Genomic DNA, 21,158 nt, shown 5'->3' with positions numbered 1-21,158 from the left:
ATCTGACACAAGAATAGAGGGCGTAATAGTTTAAAAAAGCCTTCATTGTGATCAAATGTGACCACACAACAATTACAGTTGGATTTAAGGAGCTGGATTGACAAGAATGTGTGGCTTTACTCTGCATTCAGGTGGAATGTGTTTGTCTGTGCCCGTGGCTGTTAATAATATATTTGCTTTTTTATTAAAGTGTGGGAGTTTGCATAGAGGAAACACACTGACATCAGTGCAGAGAATAGAGGAAGGAGAAAAAAAGAAACAACAGCAGAAACAGAGAATATGAATCATATCTATTTATTTTTGGCCTAATCTAATTTAAAATTAGAATTGACCTCAAGATTGTCCAGTATCTTGAGCAGTGAGGTTACAATACTTATCTTAAGAAACACAAACAAGGAAAATAATTCCTATTCTAAATTGTTTTGACTCATTCAAACTTCTACTGCAAAAAGCCTCATGTCAAACTCTGCAAGTCATTTTAAAAGTGCTCTAATTCCTTTTTTTTCAAACCGTACTTCACTAGAGATGCTGTTCAGGGAAATGTGCAGGAAACCACTGAGACATTATTTTAACACCTCAGACTCTTCACACTTGCATCACCTCTCTATATTAAATTGTGATATAAAGTACCCGTTTCTGCTTTCCACTTTACTGAACACAATTCACTGAACTCAACTATTTAAAGCAACTACTAAGGCTGGTACTTCACCCTAAACAGTAGAAATTGTGATCTATTAATCTGAATATACAAATATATGTATTAATTCTGGAAATGCTGCCTGTTCAGGTGCACCTTGAACTTGTTACTGCCAACAACAATCTGATAATATTGACATAGTAAAATAAATATCAACATTTTCGAATACTTGCCTAAATATACAGTATATATGCATAAAGCAAATTGAGTAAATATATTTAATATTTAAATAGGATAATCTCTTACAATGGGATCTGATGTCTGCCTTGCTTCACAAATTCAACAACAGATGCAAAATAGTTACAGAAAGTTGCAATGAGCTTTGCACTGACCTCTCATTACATCCGCTCTCAATAATCCGAAACTAAACTAAAAAGTTTAAATAAAACTAAATAAAATAATATATATATATATAAAAGTGTTGGACAAGAGGACAGGTCATCTCAGCAAAAGTGTGCAATGCTAGTAAAATATAAAGAAATCAATCTAAGATAGAGCTCAATATAAAACAAATCATATAAAATTATATGAATAAAATAAAATAAATCAAAATTAAATTAAATAAAGTTAAAGTTTCAAGTGTTATTGTCATATGTAAGTTAGCACAAGGTCAATGTTGCAGAGAAAAGTGTTGAGTTGTGGAAGAGCAATGTTATATAAAATATATAGTAAGGTAAAGAGAGAAAAAACAATAATGAAATAAAAATAAAATAAAAATAATAATTTACAGCACTTGAGTAAACGAACTTAGGTGTTTTGCAGCATTGGGGTAAATTAACTAAAACTTGACAGTCACTTCATATTTCTTCCTTTCATTGTGTGACTGAAACGACAGAACCTGTGTGTATGGCGCCATCTGGTGACAAAATGAGGACATTTCAATTTTCCTTCGCTGCTGCTGCTTTTATGATGTGAGAAATAAACATGCTTACTCCACAGTCTGGTTTATAAAACACCCTCAGACTGGTGTTTGCTGGTGGATGTGGACGTGGGTGGCTGCTGGGGAATTCCCCCCGCAGAGGGAGCAGTCCTGCGGCCTCGGCTCCGTGTCTCTGTCCGCCGCTGTGAGGACCAGCACGCATGCGCAGAAACAGCGCCTGTCGCCTACTTTCATTTTTTACTCTGCGCAGATTGTGCAGCCGCTTTTAGCTTCAAACAAGAAACTCCAACGACACAACAACAACAGCAACTTCCACCATCAAGTCGCGTTCGAGGGATCGTTGAGACGGACGGTTTCGTTTCCACCTGCTCGTCAAGAGGAAGAAGGAGGAAACGAAACGTAAACAAGACGTGTGGAGCTAACTGCGGCAACAATGTTCTGACAACTCGGGCTAATCCCGTCTGGAGGCAGGTGAGAGGACAGTGTTTGTGTAGTCATGTTTTGTTGTGGTTTACACAGTCTACACTTTACACAAAATCTGGTTTTCATCTGACAAAAGAGCAAGAAGAGCGATCACTGCATCACAAAGTACCAACTAATGACCTGTTTGCAGAATTTCAGATATTGAAACTTGATTTAGCTGATTATGGATTAGGATTAATCATCTTTAAAGTGCTTAAAATACTGTCACCATGTCAGATTTCAAATGTGTTTGTAAACATGAGTTGTCAAATATACACTTAATGGAAGGACTATGTTTAGAAAGATAAGATAAGACAAAGATGTTCCTTCAGTGATCTTCCTAAAAGGAAATTTACAATTGACACAGCATCACAGGTGGCAAATATAAGAAAATGAATAAAAATAGGATTATTATATACAAAATAAGCTGAAATACTATATATACAATGCTGTTTTTCTAATGTAAGTATACACGATGTGTCATTGTGAAATATGTCCAAATTCTTTGGAATTATTTGTCATTTTGCCATGGACTTTTGTGTGAAGCACTTTGTAACCTCGTTTAGATAAGTGCTATACAAGTAAAGTTATTATTATTAATATTAATATACTACATGTGCAGCAGTCTTTGTTGCATTATAGATTTTAGTGTTTGACTGGGTGCTGTGGCGTTTTGCAGTCTGAGGGCTGAGGCACCATGGATCCCCTCAAGCAAAAAGATTTAATGTATTTTGATAAATGGGGTGAATCTGTGGAAATATCTTGTTGGATGATTTGGGTGATAAAACATTATAATTGTAGTCAAAATATAATTTTCATCAAGTACAATATAATAAAGGTTCAATTTATTATCTGTACATCGACTATAACACATTGGCTGTTTTTTTTTACTGGGTTCCTTTACAGACTTCTTCTGTTGCCCTGTGGCTCCAGCAGACCTTGCACCTCAGTATGGAGCGGGCGGCGCTCAGGCAGAACCAGGTCTGTGGCTCCTGGGAGATGAAGGAGCGGCTCGGGATGGGAGGCTTTGGGCACGTCTACCTGTACCAGCACCTTGTAGGTTCCGTCATCCACCTGTGCATCAAGCGGATAATTAACTCCAGACCCAGATCTGTGTTTCACCTGCTTCTTTATGTCCTGTCTGTGTTTGGAGCAGGAGCTGGGAGAGAAGATCGCTGTGAAACTTTGCCGCCTGGAGCTGAACGCCAAGAACAAGGACCGGTGGAGCAGAGAGATCCAGATCATGAAGAAGTCAGTGTGTTGCCCTGTTAATAGTTTTTTTGTAGTATTTGAATTAATCTTGCTGAGGGTGAATGACAGAGGATGTCCCACCTTGTAAAGCCCTATGAGACAAATTGTGATTTGTGAATATGGGCTATAGAAATTCAATTTGATTAATGGATTGAAATCATCTCCTTGTCTTTACAAAGTAGTTCATAGATAATTTCACTGTACATTTTCCTCCAGCTGCTTGTTTGGCTCCCCTTCTTTCACAGACTGAACCATGTGAACGTTGTTCAGGCCAGAGAAGTACCAGAGGAGTTTAGCTCCATTGCTTTAAATGACCTACCTCTTTTGGCCATGGAGTACTGCTCGAGAGGAGACCTACGCAAGGTACCAAACTGATAAATGATGACACCTCTAAATAATGTCTTTGTCTTTTTAAACACTGCACAATTAACCTCTCTACCTCTGAATTTAGGTGTTGAATAAACCAGAAAACTGTTGTGGGCTAAAGGAGAGTGAAGTCCTCTCGCTGCTCACTGACATTGGTAATATTTCCCTCAGCTTTTGCTCTCGTTCTTTAAAGTACATTTTAAAGCATCAAGTAAATGGAATCTATTTTCAAACATAGGTTCAGGTATCCAGTATCTCCATGAAAACAAGATCATTCATAGAGACCTAAAGCCAGAGAACATAGTTCTTCAGGAGGTTGGTGGAAAGGTGAACTAATTTCCTTTTTTTGTATGTATACAGCCTGTGTAATCTCCTGTGTCGTATACCATTACAGTACAGTTAATGGATACACATTTCTGTGTCTTACTCTCATTCTGAAACTATGTTTTCCTCCAGCTTGTCCATAAAATCATAGACCTGGGTTATGCAAAAGATCTAGATCAGGGCAGTCTCTGTACATCCTTTGTTGGAACTCTCCAGTATCTGGTAAGTGTTGCATCACTAATGCAACTCTGCAGGTGATATTTTAATGTCTTTTCAATATGTGTCAACAATGAAGCTCTGTGTGTATGTGTGCCAGGCTCCAGAGCTGTTTGAGAGCAAACCCTACACTGTAACTGTCGACTACTGGAGCTTTGGGACCGTGATCTTCGAATGCACTTGTGGCTTTCGCCCCTTTTTACACCACATGCAACCTGTACAGTGGTGAGTCACTGTAACGATTCATGCAGTAATGAATGTATCTGTTAAAAGTGGAGACAAAGTAATGAGATTGAACATAGATTCTTAGTTTTTGGAACATTTTGTGGATCTAGTTTCTTAGGCCAAGGAGGTTATAGTATTGTTTATTGATATTCATGTGTGCCATTCTAGTTTTCATCATATTTTCAGTTCTCTGGTTGCATGTTTATCTTCTTCTGTAGGACAAGTAAAGTGAAGAGCAAAGGTCCCAACGACATCATGGCAGTAGAGGACATGAATGGAGAAGTCCGATTTTCTGCACAGCTCCCATATCCCAACAATCTCAGCAGGTAGCTAAAAAAATATTTTTCTTTCTACCTACCAGATCTTTGCATCCAAACTTACATATAACCTTTGTATTGGTGCATTTTTGTGTTAAAAGGCCAATTCTCGAGCCAGTTGAGTCTCTACTACAGATGTTGTTACTGTGGGACCCTGCAACGCGTGGTGGGGGGGTGGATCCTGACACAAACAAACCAAACTGCTACACCACTCTTCAGAATATTCTCAACATGAAGGTCAGTAATATGAATGTCGTGTAAAATCAGGTTTTATTGAGTTCTTTTATGGCGTCATACATGCCACTAGACCAGAGAGCAGTAAGCCAACCATCAGCATATTTACTTCTCCAGGTGATTCATGTGTTGGACATGACGTCAGCCCAGCTGCACTCCTTGGTTTTGGGAGCCGAGGAGGGTTTGCACTCCCTGCAGCTTCGCCTGGAGACAAACACGCAGACACACATTGCCCCACTGAGTCAAGAGCTGCTGATGGAGACGGGAATCTCCCTCGACCCCCGCAGACCGCCCGCACACTGTCTGCCAGATGGATTGGTACGAGACACCAGTGTTCATTTTGGCAGCTGGCTTCAATTTAGTCTCTGTCTATTGATGAAAATGTGGATTTGTTTAAGATGGACCGATGACACGAGTCCTGGAGCTTAATCTAGCAAATCTGAACCTCAGCACAGGTTTTCCACTTGTTTTTACAAAATGAGCTGAACCTCCATCAGCATGCACTGCAGTATGCACAGTGAGAATTTGCGCTGTGATTCCAGAGAGGCTGGGACTGCTCCATAGTCTTCCTGTTCGATAAGAGCCTGACCAAGTACTCTGGACCACTGACTGCCAGACCTCTGCCAGACAGTGTCAACTTTATAGGTGAGATATATAACTGTAATACTGCATAGATGTCAGTCTGCTGTTGATGTCTGTACGGATTTATTTGGCTTTGAAAGTTATGGATATATGGCAAAATTGAAGAAAGTAATGGTGTTTTTTTTTATTAAAGTGCGTGAAAAAAAGTAGTCTTTCCATATGAAAGGAGTAAATGAATGAACCGGTTCAATTCATTAATGTCATTGCCACCGTAATATCATTATGAATTTACTACCAGCAAACTGAACGTCCTTGATGTTGGCTGTGAACATTACTGTGAACATTACTGTGAGCCGCCTCTTCTTCTTCAAACCATGGTTCAGTTTGATCGGAACTGAGACTTCTTTTGGTCGTACTAAATTTTGGTCCGTTGGTCCAGACCATGGTTCGTGGCTCACACCTCTTATTTTGGTTTATACTAAACGGAAAGGTCCAAAGGTCCCGACCAAACAAGGTAGGGGTGACGGTGCCCGAAAACAAAACATTGAGGTGTCACACCATGTTAAAGCCCTATGAGACAAATTGTGATTTGTGAATATGGGCTATACAAATAAAATTTGATTGATTGATTGATTGATGTTTGTTGTTTTAAGTTACAGCAAATTCTTAGAGTCTGATGTGTGTGTTTTTTTGGTGAACTATGTGTCGTCTCAGTGAGGGAGACGAAGACTCAGCTCCCTCTGTCTGCACTGAGGAAAGTGTGGGGAGAAGCAGTCAGCTACATCTGCGGGCTGAAAGAGGACTACATCCGCCTGTACCAGGGACAGAAGGCTGCCATGTGAGTGACACTCAAATACATAGGCTGAACACTTACAAACATCAGAGTTTTGAAACACATATGTTGTGTTTGTGTGTGTACAGGCTGAGTCTGCTGCGCTACAACACCAACCTAACTCGGTACAAGAACCTGCTGTTCTCCCAGTCACAGCAGCTCCGAGCCAAACTAGCTTTCTTTAAGACCAGCATCCAGCACGACCTCGAGCAATACACCAAGCAGAGGACCACAGGCATCTGTGAGTTCATAATGACCTGCTGCTGTGACACGTACGGTTATTTAAAGTCATCACCGAAGCTTCAATTAAACTGTCTGCTGCTGTTTTTCATTTGAAGCTTCAGAAAAAATGTTGAAGACGTGGCAGGAAAACGAAGAGAAGGCCGAAAGGTTCACAAAGGTAGGGCAGTTGTTCATTTCACTCTACAGAGACTCGCTTGCAGTTTTTGAAAAAGTAGCATATGCTGAGTGGGGTTTTCTGCCGTAGGTTGCAGATGTAGGATATCTGGATGAAGAGATAGTGTCTCTACACTCTGAGATTGTGGAGTTGCAGAGGAGTCCTTTTGCCAGGAGACAAGGGGACGTGATGGAACAGCTGTCAGTATCTGGGTCACATTGAAGCTATGATAATTTCCTTGAAAAAACCTGACGTGCACAAGTTTACTGACTCTTTTTTTCCAGAGAGGAAAAGGCCATTGAACTCTACAAGCAACTGAAAGCTAAATGCAAAAGTTAGTACAAATCATGACCCATAAAATACGAGACACTGGGTTTTGAAAATAGCAGGCTGCTATGTGGTTTGCGTTTACATGATTTAAACAAATGTTGGTACGTGGAAGGTCATAGGAGGATGTGTTTGTCCAGGTCCTGACCCTCCACATGGCTACAGTGACAGCTCGGACATGGTGAAGACCATCCTCCAAACAGTTCAGAACCAGGACCGAGTGCTGAAAGACTTGTACACTCACCTCAGGTAATTTATACACGACTTCAAACACACACACGCTCATGCACAACATTGCAAAGTTCAGCACAACTTTTACAGTTCCCTGTGTGACGTTTTTTTGGTTTTCCCCATCTGTTGTTTTCTATAGCACAATCCTGGTGTGTAAGCAGCGCATCATTGACTTGTTCCCTAAGTTGGAGCGGGCAGTGGAGAACATAAAAACTGCAGAGGCAGCCGTGATGCAGATGCAAATGAAGCGGCAGAGAGAGTTCTGGTATCTACTCAAGATCGCCTGTGTGAGTTTTTAACAAATGGCAATGTTTATCCATGTTTATTAAACTGTTAAGTCAAATAACAACAGAGCTAATACAGTGTGTGGTTGTGTATTTAGGCCCAGAGTAATTCTCCATCACAATCGATTACGCAGCGACCCACTGAAAGGTAAGATTACAATGAGATCACAATTCAGTTCAGTATGACACAGTTGTATTTGAATGCTAAAACATTGTGTGACTGTTTTCTCTGATTGTTGTTTAGAAGATGAGTTTAAATCCACACAAGTTGTCTGATCTCTTAAAACCAGCTGCGGGCTTATGTGCAAGCAACAAATCCCCCACAAGAGGTCCCCCCCACTCACTGTCATCCTCCTGCCTTGTCAGAAAAAAGGCCTCTTGTTCTCCTGGGTTCATGAAAACGTGAAGAAACATTTCATCTATTCAGAGTCTCTTGTCTGTTTCAGTGAAAGTGTTCATCAATTACTGGATGAGAATCAGCGTTATCTGGGTCAGCTGACTTCTCTGCTGCAAGACGCCACCCAGGAGATGGAGCCCAGTGTCATGGTACGATGTTCACGTGTAGAGGAACTCAACAATTCACTATTGTTCTTGGACTGAATAGAAAACATCTGTTAAAAAACAGATCATTACAAAAACTATTAGTCACCACCACATATATAGTTGTGTGTGTGTGTGTAGTTTACTATGTATTGTTTTTCTTCTTAAAAATGTATATTTGTATATTTTCAGTTGGTCTCTACTATATCATCCTTTACTAGATCACTTGTATGATTTTAATTTCAATTTTAAGATGGAGATTTTTTAGATAGAGCATTTAATGAATCACTAGTACAGTGTTAATGATCTGTGGTAAAATGGCTTCATCTGTTTATTCTCTCTGCAGGATCAGGACTGGAGCTGGACTCAGTACGGAGCAGTGGAAACACAACCTCAGAAGCTGTAGAAACTGACCAAAGACATATAAAGATATGTTATACTACAAACAAGTGCCTTATCAGAGTTACACCATTTGAAAGCTCTGTGATTCCATACTGTGTCATTTACATACATGTGATGCTGTGAGAAAATACTGTGTGAAGCAGCATGACGTGTTAAGCTAACAATGTATTAACTTGAACTTATATTATTAAATTAAAAACAATATCAAGCTGTCACCAAAATGTATTTATTGTACTGCTAATAAAAGTTAGAGTAAAACGTTGCTGCTAACAAACTATGCATGATGGAATGTGAGTACATTTTTAAAATGTATGACACATGTATCATGTTTTGTCTTTGTTCAAACTGTTTAAATTGTTAGTTGTTTTCATAATCAGTTTGTCTTTTCTCTTTATGTGTTAAAATGTTGAAGATTGGATTAGATTGTGAAACTATCTCACAAAGTGGAGCAGACAACTGTCTGCACACATACAGGAAACTGTTTGTTTATAAGACCCTGGGATCAACATTCTCCTGGGAGCTGCTGAAATCCAAACAGAGTAGCACAGACAAACATGCATAAATTACACAAAACAAGAAGCCCAAAAACATTGTCTCAGAAAGAAGGAGGAAGATTTAAATACATGGTGATTTGAGTTATCTTCATTCGACAGTATCCTCTCATATGTGTTCGATTTGTTTGTAACTGTGATGAGATGTCTTTTCCAGAATTAAACAACTATCTGAACAAACCATTAGTAAGGAGTCAAAAACAAGGAGCTGAGATGCTTGTGTCCCTGTGAGTGAATCGGCCTGAAAATAAAAGTGAACATTATTTTTATTAAATAGCCTTCTGTGTGTATTTTACTGTAACCTGCCATACTTTCCTTCATGACCCTTTATATAAGGTTAGTATTTTTTCTCAGTAACATTTTAGAGGTAAATATTGTTGGTTCTAATTTCACATATTTGTATCTCATTCTATATGTCATATAGCCTCACACAAACTATGTTTTTTAGCAGTAGTTGCAATAAAAGTATTCGTACACTTAAATAAAATACATTGTAGGGTTTGGCAGTATAACAAGAGTGTTTGTCATTCTCTGCCTATGAAGAAACATCTCAAACGACAACCTTCACTCAGGAGCAGAAACAAGTCTTTAAACTTAAAATAAATAACGTATTGATATTAACTGGTATGAAAACCTTTTTCTTGAGATCATTTTTAGCCATATATTGCCCAGCCCTAATAGAATAAATAGATAACAACAGTCACATATAACATGTTCAGCTCTGTCTTGGCAGTTTGATAAGCTATCAACTTAATGTGTCATGACAAATTTCTATCTAAGAAATATTTATGTTATATATGTACAAATATTCGCCTTTTATTCACATATTACAATTATACCCATTCACAGTAAAAGAAAAGAGTGTGTGCTGCTGCAGGAAGCTGAGAGCAGGATCTTAACTAAACATTCAAGGAAAGAGAAACAGAATATTTGACTTTTCATCGTGTGTATAAGTCAATCTCTTTTATAATTTTTTCCCCTGAATGGTGCAAAGATGTGGATGGAAATAGCAGGGATCATCGTATAAACTGTGAAATGTAGTAAAAGCAGTCACTGCGTTTCCTTTCGAAAGAGGAAAGGGCGGTACAGGAAACGTCTGAAGGCTGTGATTGGTCGTGTCTGACAAATAGAAACATGTCTCATTAACATACTGGAGCGAAACAAGAAGACAAACCTCAAAATAACATCTTTAAACAGAATAACGAGTCGCTTCTCTCGGCGTCTCTTACACTACTGAAACAAACGAGTCGACCCATGTGCGCTGTGGAACGATCCCAAAACGACACCATTACAGTGCGCGCTTCTTTCTTTCAGTAGTATATAACCAACCTGCCCGCCATTGAGTCTTATGGATGTGAGGGCGATCTGGCTGCGACATCTGTCACCCCATTGATCGCTAGGGTTGATTCGGCTGATCTGGCTGGCTAGGCGGGTGTCCCCTTCCTCCCTCACCGCTCCACGTGTGTCCCTCCCGAAGCTCCGCGCTCGGTGGAAGAGGACGAGGTCCCCCCGGCGGACGACCATCCATCGGTATACCAGTAGCTGCGCTCCCCTGCTAGAACCTCCAAACAAGCTCAAGGCCCATTTGTAGGAGAAACGTAGGGAAGTCAAGCTCCAAGCTTCAGACACATCCAAGTGAGGCGCTGCACGTGGCAGTCTGCCTTCCTTTTGAATAACTTTTAAAAATACGTTAGATTTATATATAGATCATTTTAATGTATTGGTTTCAATTGTTAATTCACGAGTTAAATTACTTAATGTTATTATAAACATGCTTGCGTATTAGTATTAGTTGAATACAGTGAATCCACAGGTTCATATATATATTTTTTTAATTTTACTATTCTCATTATTACTTACCACCACTTTTCATTAGTATTAGTTTCACTATTTAATCCACAGTTTTTTATTTTTTTATTTACTCTTAATATTACTACTTACTGCCACTCTCATATATTTCTCTTATCTTATCTCTATCGTTATTTCTATCAGGCACTGCTTCTACATTACTCTGTATACACTTTATATTTTTATTTCATTTACAACACACTTAATACTTTTATTTCCACTTGTATATTATCATCTTATCTTAACCACGTTTGATATTTACATGACATTACACTCTACATATACTACATATATATACAGTTTATATAATACCACTGCACTCTCTTTATACACATTCAAACAACAGAGGGCGGATGCATGTGATGCCGGAATTAAATCAAGTAAATTAATGACTTGGATTTTTTTCCAAAGCTAAATGTTTGGAATGAATAATAGTGGTAATATTTCCCAGCGGCCTTGAAGGCAGCATCATGTAATAGTAAAACGAGAGTGGGACCTGTTGGAGGCGGGGGAGGTGAATGATAGGACCGGAGAGGGAGGCTGTTCGATCACTGTGGTCATTCCGTTCCGTTGATCCGAAACCGGACTCTTTATTCCATAGATCACACATCGATTATTGTTTTCCAGCGCAGCGTGAGGTGAGTCAATCCGCCTGCACGTACGCCAGCAGGCGAGTTAGCGAGCTAACCGTAGCATGACGCTAAGAGAAACGGACCCACCCGATCTAGGGCGCTAGCTGACAGGCTAGCTAGGTTAGCGTCACCCTAAGAGCGAGCGGTGTGCGAGGCTTTATTTTTAAATGCAGTCATAACGAGGCTTTGTTGACGATGTCACGTTGTGGCCGTGGTGCTAAACATGCTGTTTGTGTTGCTAAATGAGGGAATGAATCGCTGGTTGTCTCCTCGCAAGTCAACCTGTGAGCTAGCACTGTTAGCGTTAGCTGTTTAATGGTCAGGCTGAGTGGGAAGTGCCTTTTCTAATGGGAGCTGATTAAAAATGAGTGACTCTGCTCTTCACACTTGTTATTAACTATGTCAACACAGTTGCGTCATGGTTAAATGACGAACTCGCTACTGACGCACTTTTAATGTTTTGGCTTACTAATGTGAAAGATGCGTTCATTTTATGCTTTTGACCTGAGTACACCTGTACACCTCAGTTTAATAACTTTATTTTCTCATATATAATGTATTAGGGCTAAGCAATGATGAATAATGATTGCAATATAATATAATAACTCAAGTATTGTGTAAACACAGTGACACTTAACTGATCTACTTTAGAGTTGTAAAATGTTTTGTTGTTTATCATTGTGTCTGTCCTTTTAAAATGTAGTTTAAAAACACAACCTTCACTCAGGAGCAAAAAATCTGTCTTTAAACTTATAATCAATTAAACAACTAATAATCTGACATTTGTTGTAATAATGATCAATTCATATGAACATTTTTATCTTGATCATTTCTCTTAATAAGTCTACTGATATTCTGTAAAAGATTAAACTGGGTTTTTACAGACCTCCCTTACTTATATAATTGGTGTGTGAAGCAAAACAAGTCATGTCTACCTCTTTGACGCACGTTTTGGTTAAGATATGTGCCGGCACGTACATTCCTTTAAAAAGTTAGTCAAACAGTGTTCAGTGTACATGCTTTTAAAACACTTTTAAAAACAAGCTTTCTCTAAAGTTTCTATTACGACTTGTACTCAGCATGGTTCTATATGGTTTCAATGCTGAGTGTTAATCCTACCTCACACAAGTTTTAATCACACGGCTCTTGCAATAGCCTGAATTAGTTAAAGCTATGTGCATGCAATAAGCTGTTAGCTGGCTGTGTGTTCTCTGCCCTGATAACATTATGTTGTGTAAATACAGGATGTTTATGCTTCTTTCTCTGCTTACAGGTGAGCGCTAGTGAGGATGACAATGCCACATGTAGGGGCCGTGTTTGCAGCAATAACAGGATTGATGGCCATCCTGCTGCACTCCTCCATTCACAAGATAGAGGAAGGACACCTCGCTGTGTACTACAGGTATCGCAACACTGAAACCTGTGATAGAGACAGAAACAACCCATATGTGAATGTGAATGGCAGATTGTTATTTGTATTCGGAACTTCCTGTATTGTAGTAACGTGTTATTATTTAGAAACATAACCACACCCTGTTAAATTACTGTTACACCATCCTGTCCATTTCCTTTATCCACCTTCTTTAAATAAAGCATCAGACAATTCAGTGTTGAGAAGTCAGACCAAATAATTTGTTTCTATTTGTTTCAGGGGTGGGGCGTTGTTGACTTCCCCCAACGGTCCTGGATATCACATCATGCTGCCTTTCATTACCACCTACAGATCAGTGCAGGTAAACTCACCTTTCAGGAATAAAACTTGATCTGTGAGCAGAGCTAATCTTGGAGTCAACCATACTGAGCGGGACATGGAAATCAGAAGGGGATTTTCTATAAATAAGTCAGCTACCACATGCACACATTTGGCACACAACCGTGGCTGCGATGCCGCTGCTGCGGTGGTCTTATTGCACACCGTGTTTTTGCCCATACCAAAAGCAATATTCCATAAATGTGGAGGATGCATTTTGTTATAGACAAGACCTTTTTGTGTGTATATATTGAACATAAACAGTAAAGTTTAATATAATAATCTAAAAGGCCCGTCCATCTAACATTTCCTGAACTTTCAACTCTATGTCAAGGTCAGGGCTCAGTTGTCATGGAGATCGGGTAATTTAAGGAATTAAGTAAACGGCAGATTATTTGGTCAAACTACTATGTCCAAAATCAATAGAGAACCTTCTGTATTCTGTAAATATGAAGTTCCTGATGTTTGTATCACAGACTCCCCAACTGAAACATTTTCATCTTTATCTTGACGCACATACTTATACGAACACATAGCAGATACTTGTTCATGTGTGGATATTTGTAGTCGGAGAATAATTGCAAATTCTTTCTTTCAGACTACTCTGCAAACTGATGAGATCAAGAATGTGCCTTGTGGAACCAGGTAAGACTGAGCTTAACAACAAAATAAAGACCAGTCTTTTCAGGTGGACGATGTAACTAACAGATACTTTTCTTTCTTCACAGTGGTGGTGTGATGATCTATTTCGACAGAATAGAAGTAGTTAACATGCTGATCCCTGCAGCAGGTACATAATGTTCTTCCCTCATTGCAAAAGTTCCTCATCTGGTTGATTCATTAGCTCTCGCTAACTGCTAAGTGTTACTTGTGTTCATGTTTGTGCAGTGGTGGACACTGTGAGGAACTACACGGCCGATTATGACAAAACTCTAATTTTCAACAAGATTCACCATGAACTCAACCAGTTCTGCAGCGTGCACACACTACAGGAGGTCTACATAGAGCTGTTTGGTGAGTGAACTATCGACAAAGCATTGTTTCATTGAAATACATTATAAAGAAAACAAGTTGTGCTGCATGCTTATTACTGAAATTCCTGAAATGTGATGCACAGGATGTTGTGTATTCAAACAGCAGCTGCTGTTGTTTTGTCTTGCAGACATTATAGATGAAAATCTGAAGACTGCTTTGCAGAAAGATCTCAATGCGATGGCACCTGGACTCACAATACAGGTATTTAAACACTATATTTTACTCAATGTATCAAACAGGATTCAAATACTGTAAACTGTTGTAGCTTCAGTGTGGACCTTACCGAATCTAAGGTCTACTTTTCAATCATACTACTGCATGCTGTGGTCAACGTTGACTATAAGGATACTGCATTCCGACTAAACAAAACTCTTACCAAGCCTGAGAAGCAGTCGTCAATAATGTGGCTTTTAGATTGTGAGCAAAGGCCAATCTTGTTTCTCTCTCTTCTCCTCTGCACTGTTTCAACACCCTGATGAAGGCAGTCCGGGTTACCAAGCCAAAGATCCCTGAGTCGATCAGGAGGAACTTTGAACTCATGTGAGTGTGTTAGTCTTTGCTCACTGGCACGGTCTTGGTGCACGTTTCAAATTCCCTGTTACCCACCCACTTAGTTCAATTGAGACCACACAGAAAGGAAAATATATGCAAGAATTTATTTGTATATTTTTGGTGTGTGTGCAGGGAAGCAGAAAAGACTCGTCTGATGGTAACAGCTCAGACTCAGAAGGTGGTGGAAAAGGAAGCAGAGACTGAAAGGAAGAAGGCAATTATTGGTAAATATGGTGTCTTGCTCTAATTCAGCTTGATATTTTTCATTTGCATGACCCATGGTTTCAATTTTATGAGTTTCCTTTTTTCAGGCACTCGTCTGTATAACCTCACTATTGAACTCTACCTTCTGTGAAAAGCTGTGAAAGCTCACTGGTTTCTCTCTTCCACAGAGGCTCAGAAAGTGGCTCTAGTAGCAGAGATCCACTTCCAGCAGAAAATAATGGAGAAAGAGACGGAGAAGAGGATCTCTGAAATAGAGGGTCAGCCTGAGTGATATCAGTTTCCTTCTGTGACATGGTTTTTGTGTATTTGTTTATGCGCTGTCCTCTGGTGAGCTGGTTTGTCATGTGTCTGTCTCATTCAACACACTCTCTCTGTCTCAGATGCTGCCTTCCTGGCCAGGGAGAAGGGCAAAGCTGACGCCGAGTATTACACTGCTGCCAAGTTCGCTGAAGCAAACATGGTAAAAACAATGGTGTTGACATTTTCACACACACAAATAAAATAACATTTAATCTGCAGTAGGGTTGTCAATGTTTCTCCCAAATCCCATTCAAATGTCATTCCTTAGAATTGTTAATATTTGAAGTAGTTTATGAAACTTTTAATGAAATTTAGCTTTTACTATGTACCGTGTATACAGCGCCTCTAGAGCTTCGGGATCTTGTCTATTTTCTCTGCAAGCGGTTCACAGAAAATAGTCTGGAAATGATCAGTTGAGAATCATTTTTACATCATAACAGCAGCAGAACACCTTTCACAAGAGTTGGAGTGAGCGCTTTCTTTCTCTCTCTCTCTCTCGTGTGTGTCTTTATCTCTATCTCGAAACAACGGTAAACAAAACCACCCTGTTAAACTCAATCTAGAAAGACAGGGTTGGCAGCAGCAGTGCCACAGTAAGCATGCTCTCTGCGTGGACAACACTTGTGCAAGCCACATCAGATCAGCGATGTAGCCGCGACGCGCTGCCCATGCACCCAACACGGCCAGGGTGTTATGTTTTCACATGCAGATTGACCGAGTCTTGGCTGCTGAGCCAACACATTTATAAAATGAATGAAAATACACATTTAAATTGTAATTGCAGCATTCAGATGATAATAATTTTTAAGATATTTGAATTGTTTTTTTGCCTCCTAAAATTTGCTCCAACAGCCCTGATCCTCACATGCTCTTTTGTTTCTCTCAAATCTTTACAGATGAAGTTAACCCCGGAGTACCTGGAGCTGATGAAGTTCCAAGCCATAGCAGCTAACAGTAAGATCTACTTTGGCCAGGACATCCCGAACATGTTTGTAGAAGGAGCCAACAGTTCACCTAAGTCCGGGCACTTCAATGCTGAAGCAGACAAGAGAGCAGAAGGGCAGTGACTCCACAGCCCTGCTTCTGCACAGGACAGGAGAACCTGATGAGGACTTTGTCTTGTCTGTGGGATGGAGAGCACTGAACTGAAGTTGACGGGTGGGATAGCTTTGCATCTAGTTTGGTGAACTACACACTTCAGTCTTAAGTCCAAATGGCAAAGAAAGTGGGGGGGAAATATGAGGTGACAGACGAGCAGAAGGCAGAGGCAGAAAAGGCAAGTTAAAAAGGGAAAGTATTTTCTTCAGCTCCCGCTCTTTTAGAAAAGATGCGTTTTAGGAATGAGAACGATGCCATAGTTAAAAATTGAAAGCATAATTAATGCTTATGACTGGGAAGGCGATGGCAAGTCGCCCTAATTTACATATGCTTGCAATCAGTGCAGTGCTGAACTTTGCTTTTGGATCTGCATTCATTTTGTTTGTTTATTTGTTTGTATGCAAGAAGAGTGATTTGTGATGCTAATGAACATGATTTATTTTATTCAAATTAATTTCTAATTTAGCTTAACTGGAATCTGACAGGGGATTCGATCATCTCTTGCACTAAATCACTAGTCTCTCAACATGGGTCAGTGTGAGGGCTGTTTTAATCACACCCCATGTGGATGACTTGAATATGGTGGTGAAGGGTTAATACAGGAGTACAAGCATTAATAAAGTGGTGGATACAGCAGCGTTCACTACATGAAGCTCAACTAAATTTGTGTATATCGCACAGAATTAGTTTTATGATGTTGTTCTATAACCAAGTGGCCTGACTTTGTTAATTCTTCACTTGAGCCTGCATTAAGTAGAAAGTAGATGTTGTTCTATTGATACTCAAGTCTTTAAAGTGGCAGGGCGGTAAGCATGTGTTCGTAAACAGTGATGTCAGATTGGTTGCCTTGTATGAGTTTATAGTTGAGAGCGCAGCCGCTACAGAGAAGCTGTGCTAAGGCATTTACTGTGAAGCCAACTGAGAAAAAAAGGCTCTTAAGCTGCTGAAATCAGATTTTCTTTGATAAAAATTATTTCAAGATGACCGATGGTTCAAAGCTAATTAATATGGGCGCGCATGAATGGAGGAGTTGAATTCTAAAGAGACGTTAACACTGGAAGAAGTCGTGATTTGTCTTCCTTGTCAAGAAGTCTGTAAATCTTTCTTTCCTCCGTCTGGTTTTGACTATTGGGGGGGGGGCATGCATGTGGGAAATTTGTGGGGCTTTATTTACATGATTGGTAGTGCCTGCGTTTGTCTGCTAACTCAGTTCTTACAGGTTATTTACAGATTAATGTGAGGTGGCTCAATGCACATTCTCAGGAAACTGGACTTTTATTTGAATAAAACGGCTGCTTGAAGCTTAAACCCTGCAAAAAGACAGTTTTGTAAAACACAAAAAGAAAAAGAGCTTAAATGTAGTGTAATGCTATGATTTTTTTTTTTTGTCATAAAAACCCTTAAACTAAATTTAAAATCTGTCTCCTGCAATTATTTAACGTGACAGTTTTATTGCATGTCACCGTTTTGCTACACCATCTGTTTTCAGAAGGTGTGTGTGACATTGAAATAACACAAAAAAAAGCCCCCTGCCACTGTTTACATTTTCGTGTAACTCAAGATTTGATGTATAACAAAATTTTCCAATCTTTGCTTAATAATGAATTAAAATTATTTTAATTGTGACACAAGCAACATGCAACTCCTAATTCTAATAGTATTACACTCAGTGAGACACAAACACAAGCGTTGTTGTATTACGGTGAATGTTGATATTGCTTGGACTTAAACCAGATGCAAATTGGTGCTAGTTTTTATTGTATTTATCAGTTTTTGGATGTTCTTCAGCTCTGTGGATCAGAAACATGGAAATACTTACACTATTCAGAATTCAAGCCTTAAATAACAATGGTTTACCCCAGACTGGAGGAGTCAGTGATGATTATTAACCAAGAGGCTCCACCCTAACCCTAAGACTCAACCAGCTGTAGACACTATTAGTGTTCGGAGGATGTTTTGCGACGTTTAGGTCCGGTTTGGAAGTTAAAGGCTGCACACTGCATTTGCTTCGGTGGCGGGTTCAAATAACGGAAGGGTATGAATTTCTCTTAAAATATGATTTTCCTTTTTTTTTTTTTTTGTCAATATTTTGTACAATCTGTGAAATTTAAACATTGTCTCTTTGTTTTAAAAAGGTTTCTATGACAAAATGTTTTCAAGTTTTGACAATGTTCTACAATAAAACCTATTTTGGTATCTCTCTTCTCCCCCTGTGTCTCTCTGTGTAAACCTGGTGTAGTACTCATGGAAGCAGACAGGAGGAGATCTAACACCATGTCAATATTGAATGCTCTGATTCAGCTGCTCTAGAGCAGATTTTTGTGGTGATTGAAAGACAAAGGGAGAAAAGCTAAATGAAAAGTTACAGCTCAAAAGATGGGTAAATAGCATGAAAAACAACATTTAGACAAATGTAAGGTCACGAAAAAATGGCTTGAGGGGAAGAGTTTGTAAAAGTGACACATGTACAAACAATTCTTAAGTTGATGGCTTTCACAGGTTTATTGGTGATTTCAAATGATTTCTGATCATCACTTTACAAACTCAGAATCTCATATAAACCCATACTGAATTACCTTTTTTTTTTTGTTTGTAATTCTCTCAACTTTTTTTTACGAGAAACCATACCATGGTCATGTGTTGGCTGGTTATTTATTTCACTGGCTGTGGTTCTGGAAGCATGACGATGACTCAGTGAACGCTGAATTAAACATATACACAGTCTGTCACACGGTACCTAACCCACTTCACGAGTTGTAAACATTTCGTACGTATGCGTTTGTCTTAAGTTTGTACAATCGCACCCCCATCCCTGACTCTAAACCCTCAAGTCCGGCCCTCAGCGAGGCCAGTCAGCTGTTCACTAGAGGCTTTCCAGGAAGTGTGAGCAAGCATGTGACCACTGCTTCCTGAATGACCAGATGAGGGATAGCTTCCTTTTGTAAACTCTCAGTCTTTGTGGAGGTCTCTACTTCACAGCACAAACCATTAGTCTTTGCTCTCTGAGGGAGGCTGTTTAGTTTGAGTCAGACCCCGGATCCAACTTTTCCTACATTTCAGTATTTGTGAGAAAAATTGTGATCATAAAGCAGGTTTTTGAGTATGTCCTCATATTGTTTATATAACTGGAGAGTTTTTGTGGATGTCTAGTGGTGCTTATTTAACCGGGAGGTCTGATTTCGTGTCTGGGTTACAAAATCAGCGAGTTTAAACCCCCACCCTCCCGCCTCAGGAAGTCAGGTCAAGGTCAGGTCTGGTTGAGCCAGCGTTTCTCTTTCCTTCCTTTTTGTCCCTGAATCACCAGATCCTGACTCTTGTCCGGATTTGTGCCTCACCAGAGATTCAAGGGTGTGGTCGCTCATCTCTTGAGTGCACTACAGCAAATCCAGTCCCAGAGCAACTCCATTATTCTGAATATGATTCATCAGCAGCAGACCGCGCCAGCATCAATAGCTGCTCAGTTTTCTCTCACATTCCTATTCTCTGTGTGAGAGTGTGATTCTCTTGTACAAAAAGCTTCACTGCTGCTGTTTCTCACAGATCTGCCTGACCTCGACGTTTCGGTGGTGATCACCTATTATCAATCCAAACCCTCAACTTTACAAATACAGGTCAGTTCACTCATCATGAGTAACTGCTCAGCCTGTAATAACATGAATTCTTCTGAGGAATCTGAATGGGGCTTTCTTCAGGGCAATTAACCCTGATGATGTCATTAGGGTTACCCTGAGGCTAAATCCACACAACTACAGTTTAGTTTTTTCAAAAGCATAACTGCACATATCATATTTACGTCTGCCATCCACGCTACCCCAGAGTTTTCAAGTGGCAAAAAAAATGAAGGAAATGCTGATGACCCGGTTTTAAGCTGCTTTCCGACATGAACTGTACTCTGGACATTTTCCTGAAATTTTCCAAAGGGGCTGTATGGGAGATCGCAAAAAGTCTGAGTCAGTTGATCTGAGTGGAACTTTTCCTTGTCAAGCCCTTGGTAAAGTGTCTGGGTGAGCCCATGTGAGAATACAGCAGGAAAATTCACAGCGAGCAAGTGAGCATGTTGATATAGAACGCATCGGACAGGAAAGTGAAATAAAAACAATAGAAACATCTCAGGATCAAAGAGAGGTGCCACACACGAAGAAATAAAGAAAGGACAAATGAGATTCCTGAGCTTTTAGCGAAAAGGGCTAATGCCGGTGTTGATGTGCTGTAAACAAAAACGCAGCAGAATTTATGCGTCATGTCCTGCCTCCTGCATGCGCTACCCAGGTGCCGCCCCTCACCTGAATATTCTGGACATTGTTGTTATTCAGACATGATGATGTAATCAGGGTTACCTTTAGGCTACATCAACACTACTATGGTTTGGTTTTAAAACACATTACTGTAGCAATGTTTGCCGTTCATGCTACCCAAGAGTTTTTAAGCACCTTCAACTGAGATATCTGGAAGCTAGTGGCCACTATTTTAGTTTGAAAACTCCGGGGCTGCGTTGTAGTATGGACGGACAAGAACGGAGACATTTAGAAACGGCGAATTAGTCACATGCATTTGCTACGTAATGGCTTCTTATCTGTCGTAAGATTCTCATCGAAAAACA

At 39.7% G+C, this 21,158-nt stretch overlaps 2 protein-coding genes across 4 annotated transcripts; both read left to right on the top strand.

Annotated features, from left to right (window-relative positions):
- The first annotated feature begins 1,773 nt into the window (after positions 1 to 1,773).
- Positions 1,774 to 9,386, top strand: LOC117775975 (inhibitor of nuclear factor kappa-B kinase subunit alpha-like). 3 transcript variants are annotated; one of them, XM_034609613.1, is made up of 22 exons: positions 1,774 to 2,048; positions 2,973 to 3,095; positions 3,196 to 3,290; positions 3,536 to 3,653; positions 3,742 to 3,811; positions 3,895 to 3,983; positions 4,113 to 4,202; positions 4,297 to 4,421; positions 4,640 to 4,747; positions 4,840 to 4,975; positions 5,090 to 5,290; positions 5,515 to 5,617; positions 6,269 to 6,392; positions 6,476 to 6,627; positions 6,725 to 6,786; positions 6,874 to 6,983; positions 7,068 to 7,117; positions 7,251 to 7,359; positions 7,481 to 7,628; positions 7,724 to 7,773; positions 8,072 to 8,171; positions 8,512 to 9,386. In XM_034609613.1, exons 2-22 carry the CDS (start codon positions 2,991 to 2,993, stop codon positions 8,569 to 8,571), a joined length of 2,205 nt encoding a protein of 734 aa, XP_034465504.1. In that variant the 5' UTR covers positions 1,774 to 2,048; positions 2,973 to 2,990; the 3' UTR covers positions 8,572 to 9,386. The 3 variants fall into 3 exon arrangements, with proteins under 3 accessions (XP_034465504.1, XP_034465502.1, XP_034465503.1); XM_034609611.1 differs by having other exon boundaries at positions 1,775 to 2,048; positions 2,946 to 3,095; XM_034609612.1 differs by having other exon boundaries at positions 1,775 to 2,065; positions 2,946 to 3,095.
- Positions 9,387 to 11,421: 2,035 nt separating this feature from the next.
- Positions 11,422 to 18,302, top strand: erlin1 (ER lipid raft associated 1). Its single transcript, XM_034609637.1, has 12 exons — positions 11,422 to 11,604; positions 12,872 to 13,000; positions 13,250 to 13,331; positions 13,947 to 13,993; positions 14,077 to 14,138; positions 14,237 to 14,362; positions 14,511 to 14,584; positions 14,865 to 14,923; positions 15,068 to 15,159; positions 15,328 to 15,417; positions 15,541 to 15,620; positions 16,357 to 18,302. The coding sequence occupies exons 2-12, from the start codon at positions 12,888 to 12,890 to the stop codon at positions 16,525 to 16,527; spliced, it is 996 nt and encodes a 331-aa protein (XP_034465528.1). The 5' UTR covers positions 11,422 to 11,604; positions 12,872 to 12,887; the 3' UTR covers positions 16,528 to 18,302.
- Positions 18,303 to 21,158: the final 2,856 nt, after the last annotated feature.

The sequence above is a fragment of the Hippoglossus hippoglossus genome, chromosome 15 (genome assembly GCF_009819705.1).
Source record: "Hippoglossus hippoglossus isolate fHipHip1 chromosome 15, fHipHip1.pri, whole genome shotgun sequence".
Taxonomy (NCBI): domain Eukaryota; kingdom Metazoa; phylum Chordata; class Actinopteri; order Pleuronectiformes; family Pleuronectidae; genus Hippoglossus; species Hippoglossus hippoglossus.
This window is presented reverse-complemented; position numbering and strand designations above follow the sequence as displayed.

Bases quoted from the DNA above. Each gene is read 5' to 3' on its own strand.
- LOC117775975 (XM_034609613.1), top strand. From the start codon at position 2,991: ATGGAGCGGGCGGCGCTCAGGCAGAACCAGGTCTGTGGCTCCTGGGAG. The intron at 3,812-3,894 runs GTAATATTTCCC...TTTCAAACATAG, and splicing joins CTCGCTGCTCACTGACATTG to GTTCAGGTATCCAGTATCTC. The intron at 6,393-6,475 runs GTGAGTGACACT...GTGTGTGTACAG, and splicing joins CAGGGACAGAAGGCTGCCAT to GCTGAGTCTGCTGCGCTACA.
- erlin1 (XM_034609637.1), top strand. From the start codon at position 12,888: ATGACAATGCCACATGTAGGGGCCGTGTTTGCAGCAATAACAGGATTG. The intron at 14,139-14,236 runs GTACATAATGTT...ATGTTTGTGCAG, and splicing joins CATGCTGATCCCTGCAGCAG to TGGTGGACACTGTGAGGAAC. The intron at 14,585-14,864 runs GTATTTAAACAC...ACCCTGATGAAG, and splicing joins CACCTGGACTCACAATACAG to GCAGTCCGGGTTACCAAGCC.